General features: G+C 44.7%; 1 protein-coding gene across 2 annotated transcripts in view; it reads right to left on the reverse strand.

Moving 5' to 3' along the window:
* ATXN7 (ataxin 7) overlaps positions 1–20,920 on the reverse strand; it is a 126,537-nt gene that overhangs the window by 10,811 nt on the left and 94,806 nt on the right. For both annotated transcript variants that reach the window (XM_029051041.2, XM_029051042.2), the window contains exons 5-10: positions 18,720–18,981; positions 14,497–14,759; positions 13,732–13,814; positions 2,366–2,637; positions 1,346–1,556; positions 898–1,019 (exon numbers count right to left, since the gene is read on the reverse strand). In XM_029051041.2, the coding sequence (XP_028906874.1) occupies positions 898–1,019; positions 1,346–1,556; positions 2,366–2,637; positions 13,732–13,814; positions 14,497–14,759; positions 18,720–18,981 (1,213 nt within the window). The remainder of the gene's footprint in view (positions 1–897; positions 1,020–1,345; positions 1,557–2,365; positions 2,638–13,731; positions 13,815–14,496; positions 14,760–18,719; positions 18,982–20,920) is intronic.

Here is a 20,920-nt window from a genome sequence, read left to right on the forward strand (position 1 = left end):
CAATCAATGGTATTTATTGAGTGCTTAATACAGTGCATAAATGTACTAAGTACAGAGCACTGTACTAAGCACTTGGAAGACTACAATATAACAGCCTTGGTAGACAAGTTCCCTGCCCACAAGGAGCTTACCTTATGTCAATCAAGTATTCAATCAAGGGAATTCATTGAGTGCTTACTGTGTACAGAGCCCTGTACTAAGCTCTTAGGAGAGTACAATACAACAGAGTATACAGACATGATCCCAGCCCACAAGGAGCTTTCAGACTACAGACTACTTCTTATAGGACAACTTGGCTTTTTCAGACACTTCCAGGCTCTCAAAGGGAAAAGTCTTGCAGAAGGCCATCTAGCAGGAAAAGGGACTAATAATTTCTTTTGGTTGACAGGGTTGTAATCAGCAAAGTCACAGTCAAACTTAGGCTCAAGTCAGGGTTAGGACCACTTTGGATAATTACAAATAAACCAATGAGGTCCGAGTCTTACAGTCTACCAGGAAGGCTGGCAGAACAAAAAACTGAAAGGCCACATTTTGGAAAGGTTTAGAGCCTTTCTGGGTAAACTGATACTCCCAGTCAGTGGATTTGATTAAGACACTTGAAATCCACATAATACAGGTTCAATGAGAATAAGACACCCTTTAAGGTAAACAAGAAAGGCCAAAGATTTCCTTCCTAAACGGAGCAGATAGTCTGTCCTCTAGGTGACAAGGCAAAGATAGGTCCAGTCAACTCTTAATTGTTTGGGACTGATTTTGTAGTTTGTGAATTACTGCAGGTTAACAACAATCACCACTGTAAGAACCAACAGCAATAATAATTTTAAAAGCAAACAAAGCTGGGGCTAAGGAGACCTCAGTCAAAATCAGTGGATGAAAGAGCACTTGGTTTCTACTCACTTCCACATCTGGGCATTGAGATGCTTGTCCACCATGGAGTTAAGGGCACATCGGATATGGTTCCACTTCTTATCAAACACATAGTAACCTCTTCCAATCTGTTGACTCCCAAATGTGCAAAACTGGAAGACAGACAGGCAATTCAACACTGAAATTTCCCCAATGAAGGAAAGTTTTTATATCTTAAGAAAGATCACCAAATAAAGGCTTTGAGTTGGACTGCTGCTGCTGCAGGCTTCAGAATGCCTTCAACATGCAAAGAAGAACTCCTCCTGGTATAAGATAAGGAGAAGCACAAAATCTTCACCAAACCGTCATCACTAAATGAAAAGTGTGGGTTGCTGCCGGATGCCGCTTTATTCTCTGGAAGCTTTGCTGCTGCGTTGATATTCTCATTACTGTCTTCCCCACCATACATTTAAAAACAAGACATTGCCTTGGAACTTACAGACGCCGGCTGAGGATGATGATCAGCATAAAGACAATCCAGTTTTTCAACAGGCTCTTCTTTTTCGTCACCTTTTTCATCACCTTCTCCCTCATCACTGGATATCCGAGACCCTGGCTCAGTGGCAGGCATGGGAGGGTGGGGAGATTCATGGACTGATGGAGAGTCAGTAGGGACGTTCCCACTGTATTGAGACGAACAGCCTGGGGGCCTTGATAAGTAAAATGTAGGTGATGAGTCAGATTTCATTTCTAGGCTGTATTTAAGTGAACTATAGAAAAAGGTAACCGATACCACACTGTAGGCCTGATCTAGCCTTGAGTAGAAGGGTATTACTCGTTCCCTACTTGGGGAGGAATCAATTCGTTTAGACCATAGGGGCTCGGCATATACACAAAGGAACCAAGGCATGTGTTAATCCACATCTCGTCCTCGTGATTTGGGTAGGTTTAAGAGTTTATTTGGGGTGTTAATCGGGTATTTCTATAAATGCTACTGAAAACAGAGTTAAAAATCATAGACAGAGTTTGGTAGGCCAGCTGTTCATCAGCAAGGAAAATGAACAAGTCTTTTATGTTATAAAAAAGGACTCTGAAACTGTGCTGTCTCAGATAATCCAAGAGAAACCTCATTGTGACCACCCATCTTCCCTCTTCCATGTCAGCTTTTGAATATCCCAGCCCAAAATCCCAATGGCAAAAAAGGACAAAAGATGGACCCTAAACAGATATTACAAAGCTACAATAATTTCCCCCCTTAATTTTCCCTGGAAATGGTTGATCCACAAAGGATTTACAACCTTTCTGGCTTGCAAAAGACAGATGGGATGCTGCTTCAGTCCAATATCCATCATGTTAATATTAAATTCACCTACAGTGGTTAACATTTTATGCATGGAAAATAGTGAAGAACGCTAATGTCATTTATTTTACTGCTTAACGGCCCTTTTGGAGAAGACTGGTCTTAAAAAAAAAAAGGACTGTGGACTGATCACATTCTCTAGTCATTTGCACAGCTCACCGTGGAAGACTGGGGTTATGAGGCTTGGGTTTGTTAAGTACTAAAGGCTTTGATTCGGGAGGAATCACTCCGTGAGCATTTGGGTGCAGCTCTTGTGACGTCTTAGAAGGGGAGGGATGTGGTTCCCTGAGAGGTGGCATCTGCTGCTGCTGCTGCTGGTCCGAATGTCGAAGCAATTCCTTTTCCCTGGTTTTGCTTTTGTGCTCGGCTAACAATACGTCAAATCGCTTTCTTCTGCCCTGCACAGCTCTCCTCTGGGTTAAGGAATGTGTCTGCAAATCAAAGAGCAGAGAGATACAAATTTCTGAGTCCCTGATGATCCTAACTTTATGCCTCAGTTCACTCATCTGCAAAATGGGGATTCCATGCCTGTTATACCTCCTACTTCGGCTGTGAGCCTCATGTGGAACCTGATGATCCTATATCTACTCCAACACTTAGTACAATGCTTGGCACATACTAAGCACTTAACAAATACCACAATTATCATCATCATCATCATCCATGGTTATGCCTTTCTGCAATTACATGAATAAAGGTTTTTTTAATGGTATTTAAGTGCTTACTATGTGCCAGGCATTGTACTAAGCGCTGGAATAAATACAAGCTAATCAGGTTGGACATGGTCCCTGTTCCACACTCATTCGTTCATTCAATCGTATTTATTGAGTAGTTACTGTGTGCAGAGCACTGTACTAAGAGCTTTAAAAGTACAATTCAATAATAAAGAGAGACAATCCCTGCCCATACCAGGCTTACAGGATAGAAGTGGGAAGACAGACATCAAAACAAGTGAACAGGCATCAATAGCATCATTCTAAATAAACAGAATTAGACATATATATATACCCACATCAGAACAGGTAAAATAGGCATTATTATAAATAAATAGAATTATAGATACATATACACAAGTGCTGCGGGGAGAGGGGGGTAGAGCAAAGGGAGTGAGTGGAGGTGACACGGAGGGGAAGGGGAGCTGAGGAAAAGGGGGGTTTAGTCTGGAAAGGCCTCTTGGAGGAGGTGAGCCTTCAGTAGGGCTTTGAAGGGGGGAAGTGTGAGTGTTTGGCGAATTTGAGGAGGGAGGGCGTTCCAGGCCAGAGGTAGGACACGGGCTGGGGGGTCAATGGAAGCACAGGCAAGAAAGAGGCACAGTGAGGAGGTTAGCGGCAGAGGAGCGGAGTGTACGGACTGGGATGCGGAAGGAGATAAGTGAGGTGAGGTAAGCAGGGGCACGGTGATGGAGAGCTTTGAAGCCAATAATGAGGAGTTTCTGTTTGATAAGGAGGTTGATAGGCAACACTGAAGAGTTTTGAGGAGGGGGGTGACATGCCCAGAACATTTCTGTAGAAAAAGTGGGGAGAGACAAGAGGTTGGGAGGGTTCATGGGTTCACAGACTTAATCCCCATTTTACAGATGAGGTAACTGAGGCACAGAGAAGTGAAGTGACTTGCCCAAGGTTACACAGCAGACAAGTGGCAGAATCAGGATTAGAACCCAGGTCCTTCTAACTCCGAGGTCTGTGCTCTATCTATTAGGCCACACCACTTCTGGAAACTTCTCAATATTGAATTGCTACTCAGCCTTTATCAGACCAAAATAAATCAGAGATTCCTTCCTAATCCTGGTGGAGACAGATGGACTCCTGATTCTAAATTACTAGGCAGGTGAGTTAAAGCAGTAAAGAAGAAAGAATATGGGGATCGTTTTAGCGATGTAGGAGATGGATAAAATATGCAGCATCACAGCACTGAATGTCATATTTTCAATCCAATTTTGATTGTCTTGGAAAAATAAAGTTGCCTTTCAGCATTTTATTTTTATGAACTTGAAATTTTTCTTAATATATTAATACATTCAAACACAACTAAGACACAACTAAGCTCCATGTAATATCGCCAAGATCCGCCCTTTCCTCTCCACCCAAACGGCTACCTTACTATTACGGGCTCTCGTTATATCCCGGCTAGACTACTGTGTCAGCCTTCTCTCTGACCTCCCTTCCTCCTCTCTCGCCCCGCTCCGGTCTATTCTTCACTCCGCTGCCCGGCTCATCTTCCTGCAGAAACGATCTGGGCATGTCACTCCCCTTCTTAAACAACTCCAGTGGTTGCCTATCGACCTCCGCTCCAAACAAAAACTCCTCACTCTAGGCTTCAAGGCTCTCCATCACCTTGCCCCTTCCTACCTATCCTCCCTTCTCTCTTTCTACCGCCCACCCCGCACGCTCCGCTCCTCTGCCGCCCACCTCCTCACCGTCCCTCGGTCTCACCTATCCCGCCGTCGACCCCTGGGTCACGTCCTCCCGCGGTCCTGGAACGCCCTCCCTCCTCACCTCCGCCAAACTGATTCTCTTTCCCTCTTCAAAACCTTACTTAAAAATCACCTCCTCCAAGAGGCCTTCCCAGATTGAGCTCCTCTTCCCCCTCTACTCCCTCTGCCATCCCCCCTTTACCTCTCCGCAGCTAAAGCCTCATTTTCCCCTTTTCCCTCTGCTCCACCTCTCCCTTCCCATCCCCACAGCACTGTACTCGTCCGCTCAACTGTATATATTTTCGTTACCCTATTTATTTTGTTAATGAATTGTACATCGCCTTGATTCTATTTAGTTGCCATTGTTTTTACGAGATGTTCTTCCCCTTGACGCTGTTTAGTGCCATTGTTCTTGTCTGTCCGTCTCCCCCGATTAGACTGTAAGCCCGTCAAACGGCAGGGACTGTCTCTATCTGTTGCCGACCTGTTCATCCCAAGCGCTTAGTACAGTGCTCTGCACATAGTAAGCGCTCAATAAATACTATTGAATGAATGAATGAATGAATAAAAAGCTGGGCACTTTAGGGAAGCAGCATGGCCCAGTGAAAAAGACCACGGAACTGGGAGTCAGGAGACTTGTGTTTGGTTCCACCTCTACCATTTTCTAGGTCTACCATGTGACCCTGAACAAGTCACTTAATCACTCTGGGCCTCAGATGTGTCATCTGTAAAATACTTGCTCTGCCTCCTTTTTGTACTGTGTGTGATTCCTTGCGACAGTGATTAGGTCCAATTTGAGTATCTTATATCTATCTATCCTAGTGCTTAGCAAAGTGCTTGCATTAGTCAGTGCTTAATAAATACCACCTTCGATATTAATGGGGCATTGGGGTCACCTATTGAACAGATAACTTGACAGAGGAATAAAGGAAGGTCAAGGAAGGTGATCAAAAGATGAAAAGACTTTAACTGAAAAGACTTTAACCACATGTTGGTATTTGTTAAGCGCTTACTATGTGCCAAGCACTGTTCTAAGCACTGGGATAGACACAGAGTCATCAGGTTGTCCCACGTGGGGCTCACAGTCTTAATTCCCATTTTACAGATGAGGGAACTGAGGCACCGAGAAGTAAAGTGACTTGCCCAAAGTCACACAGCTGACAAGTGGCCGAGTGGGAATTCGAACCCATGACCTCTGACTCCAAAGCCCGTGCTCTTTCCACAGAGCCAAACTGCTTCTCTGTAAATATTTAAATCACAACATGTAAATATATATGTGCATATGTCTTCAATGATGGTTAAACTTAGTGATGGAACTGGTAGAGGATTTGAAGATGGTCTCCACCCAATGTAGTTTTCATCCCTTAAGCGCCAATTTGACAAATCAGAGATGAACTTGAGATAAACTGTTCAAACTCCATTTCAAGTACATCATAAAATATGAAACAGAACGCAACTTTTTAAAAGCACATTTCTTCCTTATGCAGTAGTGATAGTGTTTACCGTGAGCAGAGCACTGTAATTAAGTGCTGCGAGAAAACACACAGTTAGGAATGAACACGGTTCCTGGCCCTTGGGGGTGGTGGGGTGTGTCTCGCAAAGTGGTACATCCAATGCATTCAGTTTGCTAATGAATATGGCTGTACCATAAAGTGAGCATTTTAAAAATGGTATTGTTAAGCACTTACTATGCTCCAGGCACTATACTAAGTGCTGGGGTAGATAGAAGCTAAACAGGCTGAATACAGTCCACATCTCACATGAGACTCATGGTTTCAATCCCCATTTTACAGATGAGGTAACTGAGGCACAAAAGTTGAGTGACTTGACCAAGGTCACACAGCAGACAAGTGGCGGAGCCGGAATTAGAACCCAGGTCCTCTGACTCCCAGGCCCATGTTCTCAAAAATATGCAAATGTATTAACCTTGTGAACGCCAGCCTCTTCTGTCCACTTAATCATATGTAAAGTATGGATTCTTAGAGCTTCACCCCTTCTCACTCCAGTTCCTCTACCCAGATTTGTTTGTTTTATTAATTTGGGTTTAACTCCAAACTGCTCTCAGATTGTCTATGTCCCTTTCGCTCTGCCAAGTCTGATGCTTGCAGTTGCTCTTTCTCATCTCCTCTCTCCAATCCAGAATAGCTCCTCCTCTTTCTCTTTCCTCCCCGCCCCTCCTTCTTCCCCTACCTCCCTTTCCTCTGTCTTGGAGACTGAATAGTCCCCACAGGTGAGACTACTGTGCTTTTGCAAAGTGTTCTTCTTCCTCCGCTCCCCTACCTATCCAGGGCTCTAGTTCACTCTGCAGTTCTTGCTACTTTCAATACCACCACTCCAGCTCCCCCAGTCACATCTCAAATATTCATTCAATAGTATTTATTTATTCAATAGTATTTATTGAGCGCTTACTATGTGCAGAGCACTGTACTAAGCGCTTGGGATGAACAAGTCGGCAACAGATAGAGACAGTCCCTGCCGTTTGACGGGCTTACAGTCTAATCGGGGGAGACGGACAGACGAGAACAATGGCACTAAACAGCGTCAAGGGGAAGAACATCTCGTAAAAACAATGGCAACTAAATAGAATCAAGGCGATGTACAATTCATTAACAAAATAAATAGGGTAACGAAAATATATACAGTTGAGCGGACGAGTACAGTGCTGTGGGGATGGGAAGGGAGAGGTGGAGGAGCAGAGGGAAAAGGGGAAAATGAGGGTTTAGCTGCGGAGAGGTAAAGGGGGGATGGCAGAGGGAGTAGAGGGAGAAGAGGAGCTCAGTCTGGGAACGCCTCTTGGAGGAGGTGATTTTTAAGTAAGGTTTTGAAGAGGGAAAGAGAATCAGTTTGGCGGAGGTGAGGAGGGAGGGCGTTCCAGGACCGTGGGAGGACGTGACCCAGGGGTCAACGGCGGGATAGGCGAGACCGAGGGACGGTGAGGAGGTGGGCGGCAGAGGAGCGGAGCGTGCGGGGTGGGCGGTAGAAAGAGAGAAGGGAGGAGAGGTAGGAAGGGGCAAGGTGATGGAGAGCCTTGAAGCCCAGAGTGAGGAGTTTTTGTTTGGAGCGGAGGTCGATAGGCAACCACTGGAGTTGTTTAAGAAGGGGAGTGACATGCCCAGATCGTTTCTGCAGGAAGATGAGCCGGGCAGCGGAGTGAAGAATAGACCGGAGCGGGGCGAGAGAGGAGGAAGGGAGGTCAGAGAGAAGGCTGACACAGTAGTCTAGCCGGGATATAACGAGAGCCCGTAATAGTAAGGTAGCCGTTTGGGTGGAGAGGAAAGGGCGGATCTTGGCGATATTGTAGAGGTGAAACCGGCAGGTCTTGGTAACGGATAGGATGTGTGGGGTGAACGAGAGGGACGAGTCAAGGATGACACCGCGGGCCTGCGGGACGGGAAGGATGGTCGTGCCATCCACGGTGATGGAGAAGTCTGGGAGCGGACCGGGCTTGGGAGGGAAGATGAGGAGCTCAGTCTTGCTCATGTTGAGTTTTAGGTGGCGGGCCGACATCCAGGTGGAGACGTCCCGGAGGCAGGAGGAGATGCGAGCCTGAAGGGAGGGGGAGAGGACAGGGGCGGAGATGTAGATCTGCGTGTCATCTGCGTAGAGATGGTAGTCAAAGCCGTGAGAGCGGATGAGTTCACCGAGGGAGTGAATGTAAATGGAGAACAGAAGAGGGCCAAGAACTGACCCTTGAGGAACTCCAACAGTTAAAGGATGGGAGGGGGAGGAGGCTCCAGCGTAGGAGACCGAGAATGATCGGCCAGAGAGGTAAGAGGAGAACCAGGAGAGGACAGAGTCCGTGAAGCCAAGGTGAGATAAGGTATGGAGGAGGAGGGGATGGTCGACAGTGTCAAAGGCAGCAGAGAGGTCAAGGAGGATCAGAATGGAGTAGGAGCCATTGGATTTGGCAAGAAGGAGGTCATGGGTGACCTTAGGGAGAGCAGTCTCGGTAGAGTGGAGGGGACGGAAGCCAGATTGGAGGGGGTCTAGGAGAGAACGGGAGTTAAGGAATTCTAGGCATCGATTGTAGACGACTCGTTCTAAGATTTTGGAAAGGAAGGGTAGTAGGGAGATAGGACGATAACTGGAGGGGGAAGTGGGGTCAAGAGCGGGTTTTTTTAGGATGGGGGAGACGTGGGCATGTTTGAAGGCAGAGGGGAAGGAGCCCTTGGAGATTGAGTGGTTAAAAATAGAAGTTAAGGAAGGGAGGAGGGCAGGGGCGATGGTTTTAAGAAGGTGAGAGGGAATGGGGTCCGAGGCGCAGGTGGAGGGGGTGGCACTTGCGAGGAGGGAGGAGATCTCCTCTGAGGATACTGCAGGGAAGGATGGGAAAGTAGGGGAGGGGGTTGTTGGGGGGAGGGGAGAGGCGGAGGGGTGACTTTGGGGAGCTCAGACCTGATCGTGTTGATTTTCGTGAGGAAATAGGTGGCCAGATCATTAGGGGTGAGAGATGGGAGAGGGGGAGGAACAGGGGGCCTAAGGAGAGAGTTAAAGGTCCGGAACAATCGGCGGGGGTGACGGGCATGGGTGTCGATAAGGGAGGAGAAGAAGCTTTGCCTGGCGGAGGAGAGGGCAGAGTTAAGGCAGGAAAGGATAAATTTGAAGTGTGTGAGGTCGGCTTGGTGCTTGGACTTTCGCCAGCAGCGCTCAGCAGCTCGAGCATAGGAGCGTAGGAGGCGGATGGAGGAGGTGATCCAGGGCTGTGGGTTAGTGGAGCGAGAGCGGCGGAGGGAAAGGGGGGTGAGAGAGTCGAGATGAGTAGAGAGGGTGGAGTTGAGAGCGGAGACCCGCTCGTCGAGAGTGGGAAGAGAGGACAGGGCGGCAAGGTGAGGCGAGATGCTATTGGAAAGACGGATGGGATCGAGAGAGCGGAGGTCTCTGTGGGGCAGTAGCGAAGATTTGCAGGGGGAGGGAATGTGAGAGATGAGGCAGGTGAGAAGGTTATGGTCAGAGAGAGGGATTTCAGAGTTGGTGAGTGAGGAGACAGTGCAGCGGTAGGAGATGACGAGATCGAGGGTGTGACCGAGTCGGTGAGTGGGCGCGGTATGGTGGAGGAGGAGGTCGGCAGAGTCGAGGAGGGATAGCAGGCGGGCGGCAGAGGAGTCGTCGGGTACATCCGTATGGATGTTGAAGTCTCCAAGGATCAGAGTGGGCAGAGAGAAGGAGAGGAGGAAGGTGAGAAAGGGGTCAAGGTGGTTGAAGAAGTCGGAGGTGGGACCGGGAGGGCGGTAGATGACAGCGACAAGTAACTGGAGTGGGTGGTAGAGGCGAATGATATGGGCTTCGAAGGAGGGGAAGGAGAGGGAGGGGGGAGGAGGGATAGTGCGGAAGCGGCATCGGGGCGAGAGGAGGAAGCCGACGCCTCCTCCCTTACCGGTGAGTCTGGGGGAGTGGGAGAAGGAGAGGCCTCCGCTGGAGAGAGCGGCGGCGGAGACCGTGTCTTCGGGAGAGAGCCACGTTTCCGAAAGGGCGAGGAGGAGGAGAGAGCGGGAGAGGAAAAGGTCATGGATGAAAGGTAGCTTGCCTGTAATAGAGCGGGGGTTCCAGAGGCCACACTTGAAAGTAGCTGTGGGTGCAAGGGGGGGAGGGGGGGGAAGGGCAGGGGGAGGGGAGGGTTTGGATGGGAAGGAGGTGGCGGGGCCCTGGACGAGGAGAGGGGGATGAGGGGTGGCGGTGGGACAAGAAGACTGGGATGGGGCATGGGTGGGGAAGAGAGAAGGGGGGAGGGGGTGAAGAGGGGGTTTGGTGGGGGGAAGAGTAGGGGGAGGGGGAAGAGGGGTAGCGCTGGTAAAGTGGGGTTCTAGGGCGGGAGAGAGGAGGGGGGGAGGAGACAGAGGAGAGAGCGGGAAAGAGCTGAGCGAGAGAGGGGAAGGGGAAGGGGAAGGGGAGGATAGGAAGGGGCGGGAGGGGGGAGGGGGGGAGGAGGGACATGACGAGGCCAGAGAGGTGGGTGGCAGCACTGACAACAATAAACAGTAATAAATGAAATCGGTAATATAGCAACATGATACAATATGATACAATACAGTGGTGCTAATATAGCAACATGATACAGTATGATACAATATAGTCGTGTTAATAAAAGGGGTGATGACCAGGGTCGGGGGTAGACTCGATTAAGGGGTGACCTGATCAAATTCAAAATCTGACGACAATAAACAATAAAAAGCGAGATCGCAAATATAGCAATATGCTACAGTAAGGCACACTACAATAGTGTTAATAAGCAGGCGATGACCAGGGTCGAGGGACGAGCCGATCCTACCCGATCAGACTCAAAGTCAAGCGGCTAGCGGCCGAGAGAGTCCCAGACCTCATGACCAAATAACCCTGTGGCGGCGGGGGGGCCCTGAGGTTGTCCGGGGTGGGTGGCGGCCGTGGGCGGCGGCTAAGGTAAGGTAACATGGTGAGAACAAGGACGTCGTCGCCCGGGGCGGGGGCGGGAGAGATGAATCACCTCAAGAGGGAAGAGGGAGTGAGGCCTTCCCAAAATGGCCACCTCAGGCAGAGTGGGGGCTTCCTAAAATGGCCGCCTCGGGCGGAGTGGGGGAGCGGTTGGGGAGCACAATGTCCCCGGGCCCGAGCCGGGGGACACAATGTCCCCCGAGGACACAATGTCCTTGGGGCCGAGAAGGGGAGCACAATGTCCCCAGGATCGAGAAGGGGAGCGCAATGTTCCCGGGCCCGAGCGGCAGGGGGGTGGGTGGACTGGAAGCTGGTGGCTGGGGGTCTGTGGGGGCGAAGATCCGTAGTGTCGGAGTGAAATATGTGGCACTGGTGCCGCCCCCTCCCTCCGTACCCTTTGCAGGGATCTCTGGAACAGGGGAATCATTTTAAAACAGCTATTTTAAAACTTAAAAAAAAAACACCTTTAATTCAAATAACCCCTCAAATGAAATCTTTAGAGGAGCAAAAAAACAATACTATACTTAAATATAATGCAACTGAAGTTTTCATGGGTTGTGCAGCTCTTAAAATAGATAATAATCCACAAGAAATACACATGCATCAAAGATGAGAGAGAAAACAAAGCCAAAACACTCAGAAGCCCATTGGCTTTCTATTCACCATTTGTGATTACAAAATACGGAACACAGTCTAATTCCAATATCTAAATTAATACTAGTGTGCCTCAAATGAGCTCTCTGCTTTTAGAATTTATTACACTCTATGATTACTTTTGGTGATTAAGCTTTCTATTTTAGTAGTATAAGATTTATCCATCACCTGAAATCAAATTTGTACTGATTAAAAATTTTGGAAGAATTTAGAGAAAATTTTGTTTCATTATGTTGGTATTTTAAAATGGAATATTTCAAATTTAAATGGAAATGACAATCCAATGACAAGCATATGAGGAAAAGAACATAAAATGTCATGCACACAGTAAGTGCTCAAATACGATTGAATGAATCACATTCCTGAAAATATGCTTTTGCACTTGGATCTGTACTCATTAAGAAGTTGATATTCATCCCACCCTCAGCCCCACACCACTTATGTACATATCTATAATTTGTTTTGATTAATGTCTGTCTCCCCCTCTAGACTGTAAACTCCTTGTGGGCAAGGAACATGTTTACCAACTCTGCTGTACAGTGCTCTGCACATAGTAAGTGCTCAATAAATACCATTGATTGGTTTTTCTGAATTTATTCAACCTGCAAAGTATAACTACTAATAAAACAAATCTAGCCTGTTATTAAAGTTTATATAATCAACAAAAAGTATTTTATAAAGGGCCTATGTGTGTTTGGCATTGACCTAGGCACTCTACAAAACAAAATGGAGAGTTTGAATTCTATGTTCCATTATCATTATGGTATTAAGTGCTCACTTTGTACTAAGCACTGGGTAGGTTCAAGATAATCAGATTGAACACAGTCTCTGATCTACTCAGGGCTCACAATCTAAGAGGTGCAGAGAGCAGGTATCTAATCCCCATTTTACAGATGAAGAAAGTGAATGGGAGAAGCAGCACGGCCTAGTTGATAAAGCATAGGCCTGGGAGTCAGAAGGTCATGGATACTAATCCTGACTCTGCCACTTGCCCAAGGTCACACAGCAGACAATCACTTAACTTCTCTGTGCCTCTGTTACCTCATCGGTACAATGGGGATTAAGACTGTGAGCCCCAGGTAGGACATGGACTGTGTCCAAGCTGATTACCGCGTACCTACCCCAGCACTTAGAACAGGGTCTGGCACATAGTAAATGTTTAACAAATACCATTAAAAAAAATAAAGGGAGGACAAGTGACATGTGCAAAGTCATACAATAGGCCAATGGTAAAACTGACAACCAGTCCCATTCTCTTTTCACTGCGCCATGCTGCCTCTCAGAATTAAATAAAATCTACGAAATGATGAGGTGGTAGATCTTTGATAACAAAAGGGTATTATCTTTTAAAATTACACTTAAAATGGTCAGTGGATCAAGTAAACACTTTAAGGCAATTAACATTTTTCTTCAGTTACTGGCCATGTTTACTTTGAAATTATAATTAGATCATACGAATTCCAAACTAATTTTCAAAGTTAATTTTTTTTGTTATTTAAAAAACCCTGTTCTAAATCTCTAACAATAACTGCTTAGCATGTAAAGATTTTTAGAATGCCATTCACAAAAACTTGTAAACTAGTATCAATGGATTCTGAAACCCACTTTTTCAAGTTGAGGCTTGAAGTCAGGGAAGCCCTCTCTTCCTTTTCTTCCATCTCCTGTGGCGCCCTGACTTGTTCCCTTTATTCATCTTCCCCCCTCACCCAGTCCCACAGAATTTATGTACCTATCTGTAATTTATTTATTTATATTAATGTTTGTCTCCACCTCTAGACTGAAGGCTCACTGTGGACAGGGAATGTGTCTTGTCATATTGTTATATTGTACTCTCCCAAGCACTCAGTACAGTGTTCTGCATGAAGTAAGCACTCAAATATCAATTAACTGATTGAATGATAGAGGTTATTCACTTGCCTCAAGGTATCACAAAACCACAGCACATTAAGGAAATGCCAGAGGGGATAATGACAGAGTTACCAGTAACCACTACTGGGCAAACAAACGTATTTCCACTGAAATGCATTCTTTACCTATCAGGAAAGCAGCCTACCTTGCATGTCAAAGACCTAGTGCACGGTTTCTTGGTTTCCACATCAATGACACCACAATAGATATCAGGATCAAATTCTCTCTCTGTTAAATATACAGAAGCACAAACACAAAACTCTGTAACACACAAAACTCTTAGATTGGTCTAAATACCATTAATATTATTTACTATGATTTACACTAAAATCCCCTGCTGTGTGATTAAGATGGAAAATGCATCCAAAATGTATCAAATTTTAAAAGATTAGATTTCTCCTTCATCTCTTTCCCTCACTCACCCAAGAATCATGTTAGGAGAAACTGGACCAATTTAAATACACAGATTACACATAAAGAAAACAAGATGGTAATGTGTGGGGTATTGTGAAAGCAGGTTTTCTCTTACCCTGCCTACATGGGGTAGAAGAGTGCCTCTACCTAGCATGTAGTAAAAAAATGCCTTAATACCATTAACACAGGTTAAATAAGCTCTCAGAATTACAGAGTGAATATGTTATTGAGAAATTACTCCCTAAAATCAAAAGCAGAAAGACTTTACATCAAGTTAATAAACACGCTATGCAAGAGACAGGCCTGTCTTCATTTTACATATATAGATGATACCTTTATAACCAAAGAACCAAAATGATAAAATTTTATGGTTAATCAAATCCACCTCTCATTTTCACTCCTTAAATAATTTGTGACTGCTGATTGCTCTCTGTTCAATCCAGAATGCCCTTCACATTTCTGAAGGAGCTTATCACAGTAGCAAATGTCAAATTACCTGATAATCTTTTATGTAAAAACTTCCTGTTATTTGAATGATCTTCTGGCTTCTTTTCCAAAACTGAAGGTGTAGGGTGAAGACCTTTACCATTCAATATCTGTCCGGGGGAAGGCAAGGGTGGCTTTGGTATTGAGGGACAATTAAGGCCAGTCTTTATTGAGGAACTCACAGTAGTAGAAAAAGTTGACCCAACAGCAGTTTTCAGTAGTGCACCATCTATCTTTGGATGCATCTTTTCCACTTTGACTGATGGTGTCAAGCTGCCATAAATGGGGAAATAAGAAAACACTCAACTAAATACTGTATTATGTCAAACAACTATGTGAAAGCACTATGTTGTTGAGGATAACTAGATGGAAAGTATGTTACACATCACATTCTTGAATATGTAGAATATAATGTAAATACCTCTAAAATTGTGCCCATTTTTCAATTTAATGAACTATTTCTTTCATCAGCATTTTGTTCAGTTTTTCCTATATCTCTGCTCAGTCATGTGGACTTGGAAGTTTAGCAACTTTAACAGCTGAAACAGTTACCCATGAAATTATATGGCAAGGTGAGCCACATCAAAATATTCCTTTTGTAGCCAGGAAAGAACAAGCTGAATTCTAGTGCAATAGCAGGTGCTAGATTGCATTTTGGATTAAATAGGATATAACAGGTAATTAAGGTGAAATGCATGTTTAAAAAAGGGGGAGGGGGCTCATTTTTACTTACACCATCCCAGGTGGTCAAGCCTCTTTTTAAAGTGGCATGTTCCCCACTTCCCTTACCCTAGATGGGCAGCCATGTGCTCAAGACTGCAGGGATTTAAACTTACATTACTAGGTTTAACTAAAGCCTGCCTTTACATGATATTGTGGATAAGATTTTTTTCAGGTGGGGAGTGGAGGCGGAGAGAGGGAAGGAGGGAGGGAGAGAGGAAGAGAAAGAGAGAGAGAGAGAGAGAGAGTGTTGTAGTACACAATGATATTCACTAAATGCCTACTGAGTACAGGAGATACAACAGGATAAGACAGAGCCCTATAGGGAGACATAAAAATATTAAATATGCATGTACGACTCATGGAAACTCCAGTGGTTGCCCACCCAACTCCACATCAAATAAAAACTCCTTACCATCAGCTTTAAAGGACTCAATCACTTTGCTCCCTCCTACCTTACCTTGCCGCTGTCCTACTACAACACAGCCTGCACACTTTGCTCCTTTAATGCTAACCTAGTCACTGTGACTCAATCTCGTCTATCTCACCGCCAACCTTTCATCCACGTCCTGCCTCTTGGCTTGGAATGCTCACTCTCTTCATATCCACAGATGATTACTCTTCTCACCTTCAAAACCTCACTGAAGGGACACCTCCTCCAAGAAGCCTTCCCCAACTAGAACCTCATCTCTTCTCCCACGCCCTTCTGCGACGCTCTTGCATTTGTATTTTCACCCTTTATTCATACCTGCCTCAGCTCCACTGCATTTATATAATATCCATAATTTATCTGTATTAATGTCCGTCTCTCCTTCTAGACTGTAAACTCATTGTGGGCAGGGAACGTGTCTACCAACTCCATTATACTGTATTCTCTCCACTAAGCAGTGTTGCTTAATGGATACAGCATGGGCCTGGGAGTCAGAAGGTCATGAGTTCTAATCCCAGCTCCTCCACTTCATTTATTCATTCAACAGAATTTATTGAGTGCTTACTATGTGCAGAGCACTGTACTACGCACTTGGAGTGCACAATTTGGCAACAGAGACAACCCCTGCCCAATAATGGGCTGTCTGATGTGTGACCTTGGGCAAGTCACTTCACTTCTCTCTGCCTCAGTTACCTCATCTGTAAAAAATAGGGATTAAGAGTGTGAGCCCAATGTGGGACAGGGACTGTGTCCAACCTGATTAACTTATATTTACCCCAGAGCTTAGAACAGTGCTTGGAACATAGTAAGTCCTTAACAAGTACCTTAATTATTATTTCTCTCCAAGTGATTAGTACAGTGCTCAGCACACAGTATGCACTCAATAAATCCAACTGATTGATGTGGTGGAGCTGGGATTAGAACCCAGGTCCTTTAACTTCAAGGCTCATGTTCTTCCCATTAGGTCACGCTGCTTCTCTCAAGTATTTGAGTGCGTAAGTGGCAGTTGGGGGAATAGAAGGTGAGAAGAGGGGGTTGGGGGAAGGTGTGAGGCTGGAGGCATGAACACCAATAAGGAGGTTGATATAACAGTCCAATCATGACATGAGGATCTGTACCCCTTGAGCATTTATTATTCATCCCACTCTCAGCCACACAGCACATCCAAAATTTATTTATATTAATGTTTGTCTCCCTCTCTAAATAATAATAATAATGATGATGGTATTTGTTAATCGCTTACTATGTGCCAAGCACTGTTCTAAGCCCTGGGGTAGATACAAGGTAATCAGGTTGTCCCACATGGGGCTCACAGACTTAATCACCATTTCACAGATGAGGTAACTGAGGCACAGAGAAGTTAAGTGACTTGCCCAGAGTCACACAGCTAAGTGGCAGAGTGGATTAGAACCCATGACCTCTGACTCCCAAGCCTGTGCTCTTTCCACTAAACCACGCTGCTTCTCTAAACTGTAAGTTCCTTGTGGGCAGGGAACATGTCTACAAACTCTGTTGTACTCTCCCAAGTGCTTAGTACAGTGCTCTACACACAGTAAAAATTCAATAAATATCATTGATTGATTGAGGAGTGCTTGAACCAGGACGGTTGCTGCATGGGTCGAGAGGAAAGGGCAGATCCACAAAATGTTTCTGAGGAAAAAAACAGTAGTTTTTAGCAGTACATTGGATATGAGAGCAGAGTGATAGTGAAGAGTAGAGGATAATACCAAGGTTCCTGGGAGAAAAGTGGTGGTGTCCACAGAAACTGAGAGGTGATGAGCGGTTCAGTTTTGGAGATGTTGAGTTTGAGGTACTGGCAGGCCGCCTCGCCTTCAAAGCCATACTAAAATCACACTTCCTCCAAGAGGCCTTCCCTGACTAGGCCCTCATTTCTCCCATTCGCTCTCCCTTCTACGATGCCTATGCACTTGGATTTATCTGTACCCCTTAAGAACCTGATTAGTTACCCCCAGCACTTAAGTACATATCCCCGTACTCTCCCATTTCCCCAACAGTAATTTATTTTAATGCCTGTCTCCCCCTCTAGACCGTGAGCTCCTGCTTTGTTCTCTCCCAAGCACCTAGTACAGTGCTTGCCACACAGTAAGCGCTCAATAAATACCATTGACCGACTGACTGATGAATGAATGAATCCTCTTGGAGATGTCCTGGAAGAAAGAAGAGTTGTGGAAATGGATATCAGGGGAGAAGTACGAAAAGAGAAGCAGATTTATAAGTCATCTGCACAGAGGTGGTGCCAGAGGTCAGATTAGCAGAAGAGTTCCCCAAGAAATTGGGTATAGAAGCAGTGAGGCCAAGAGGGGAAGGGCAAAGAACCGGGAGTCAAGAGAACCGGGTTCGAATCCCAGCCCTACCTCTGGTAAGCCACTTAACCTCTCCGGGCCTCAGTTTTCTTAGATGTAAAATGGAGATAAGATAGACTGTAAGCCCCAAGAGGGACAGGGATTATAATTGAACTCATAACCTTGTTTCTAACCCCTTGATCCACATCAATAAGCACTTAATACATTCTTTATGGGGGAGAAGAGCGGGAGATCAAGCAGAGAACTTGGCAGGACACCCACGATCAGGGGATGAGAGGTGGAAGGGGAGGCAACAAAGGAAAATGAGAAGGAATGGTAGGAGAGGTAGGGGGCAGGACCAGGACTGTACTGCATTGGGGCAAGCCGGATCAGATAGTGAGTGCGGGTGGGTGGGTATGCGTGCATTCACACAAGATCTTGATGAGTTCATAATTCTCAGTGACAGTCTGTATTCAATCTACCAAAGGCAGTCAGTGGACCTCCCTGGGAGAGATGTTGGGGGCATCAGGAAAAATGGGGTTTTGTTTTTGGCATATTTCTGCTCTACTATGCTGTACGGTGAGGAACCAGGGAGAGAGATCTGTCCCTCCCCCAAAAAAGAAACAATCTGGGCTCTGGAGACTTTTTTCCCATGTCCTTGAACTGAACTTTTGGCAGCCGCAAGAAGGTAGGTATACTTTCTATTTTCTCTCAAAGTGGACACTCTTAGAAGTTTTATGCTTACTAATGATAAAGTTTAAACCATTGTAATATACTCACATTTTATCATGGGAAATTTTGCTATGCTGCATAGGATGCATTGGCCTATTGTTTCCACTGAGTTGCAGCTTTTCTTTGGGTGATTTCAACAACTTGGAATTGGATGATGATGATGATGCACTAATAATACCTCCACTGCATGACCGACTACTTCCACTTGCACTGCTACCTTTGCTTTTTGAAGACAGTGAAGAAAAGATGGAAAATACTGAAGAAGATGGACTATTCAAAGATGACTTGCTGGAGGAGCTATGTCTTCTTTCTGTGAAGAAAGAAAACACACACTTGAGCAAATTTTTATTTTTAATATCAGGACACAGCTATGCACATAAAAATATAACACAATCTGTCAGTATCAATAATGACTGTATCATCATCATGGGGAATAGTTGTTTGGAATTCACTACCACCCCAGAACGCGTACCTACCTTGGACTCACATTTCTCTTATTATTTTTAGTTTCTGCTAGACTAGGAGTGTTTAAGGAAAAAAAAACCCCTCAGAGTAGCAATGTACCATTTTACTTATTCATTTGGCGAAACACTTGTGTTTTCCCTTCCTCAAAATGCCCACATTTTTAAGCTCTAAATGGATAAAAACTTAGTTTTAATATCCCTTTGTGATTATTCACCAACATACGACACCAATAAGACTGTTGTTCTACAGTGATCTACCATTTTCTTTTTTGCATTTGTAATGAATTTTCCATCAATTTCACTCCCTTTTAATAGTGTGATAAGACCACAAAACTTAGGGTCAAATGGAAGTGCACAACATAAAGCTGCCAAAGGCACGAGTCATAAACTACCAAATAGCTACACCAGTTTCTAGCGAGGAAGAGAACCAAAAGTTGAAGCAAGATATTCAGGTTTCAGACACCTGTGTATACATACCTCAACTTTGAAATAACTAACAGGGTATGTGGAGATACCAGCTTTTCTTTAAAAAAACTACTGCCTTCTCATTAATAGATGTGTCATGGAAATTTGCAATTATTTCAAAGTGAAGCATCTGAAAACATCCAATGAAATATTTTTGTGACTGTTTTTCATATCAAGTATAACTACTCTAAGTTAACTTTTGGGGAAAAGTATTTAAATTATATATGTCATTTTTAAAAGAAATGTGATCCAAAGTATCTAACATATTTATTCCAATATAGGCATCGCCCTACAATTTTTCCAGGTAATCATGTGTGTCAGTCACAAACATCCCTCCAACTACCACTGCCCAATTTATGTACTTTGGCAGCAGCAAGAATACCTGTGTTGCTTTAATAATTGCTATTTGATAGCTAATAGTTCAGCAATGGTTTAAGAGGCACAGAAAGAAATCATGTATAGGCCTTGACAGAATGGTTACCTTAACTATATACAAAATTGACCAGTCAGCTCTAGTAACTAAATTCCAAATAACTTATTCCTAAATAAATTTATTAAGTTAGTAATTTATGAGCATTTTCTAATTTTTTTCTGAAATGAAAGAGATATGTTTAAATATTAACTGCCAACTGAGTTTTGAAAATCTTTAATCATTCCGGTCATCTCCTCTTTGATTGACCAATACAATTATCTTTGTTAGAGTTACGTTTTTCAGATAACCCTTGAGTGATGCCAACTGAAATATTTGTGTCATCACTGCTGCTGGCAAATCAGATCAATGTGTAAAAAGGGTAACAAAGACCCCTGATAAATCATTTTCTCCTTCAGGAATTGTAGTACAGTAAAAGTTGGTGAATCAGCTTTTACCAACTGGAAAGCTTTAGAAACCAGCTGAATAATATCCCATGATACAATAAGATGGATATTTTACTGAACATGTCTCCTGCTGGGTGAAGGCCACCCCCAACACGACCGTGGAGCTGATATGGCCGAGCTGTAAACATCTCCTCTGTAGACTTCTGCCTAAATTTGCCTTAGGATGCCTGGACTAGGCAAACAAGTTGGTCTGATCAGCAAAGGGCATCATTCAATGCCGACAAAGACCAGGCAAGATGATCAATGAAGTGTTTGTACGAAGATGGACTAAAAGGATTACGACTTGTCACTTTAGGAAGAAACAGACAGAGGGAATATGACTAGTCTACAAACCCAGAAAAGGGGGTGACTACACTTTGTTGTTCACCAAATCCCTCGTGAACGTGAGGGGGAGGGTGTTCACTGAAGCTTGAAGGCTGCAAGTATAAAGAAAGAGAAACCAAA

The sequence above is a fragment of the Ornithorhynchus anatinus genome, chromosome X1 (genome assembly GCF_004115215.2).
Source record: "Ornithorhynchus anatinus isolate Pmale09 chromosome X1, mOrnAna1.pri.v4, whole genome shotgun sequence".
In the NCBI taxonomy this organism is placed as follows: domain Eukaryota; kingdom Metazoa; phylum Chordata; class Mammalia; order Monotremata; family Ornithorhynchidae; genus Ornithorhynchus; species Ornithorhynchus anatinus.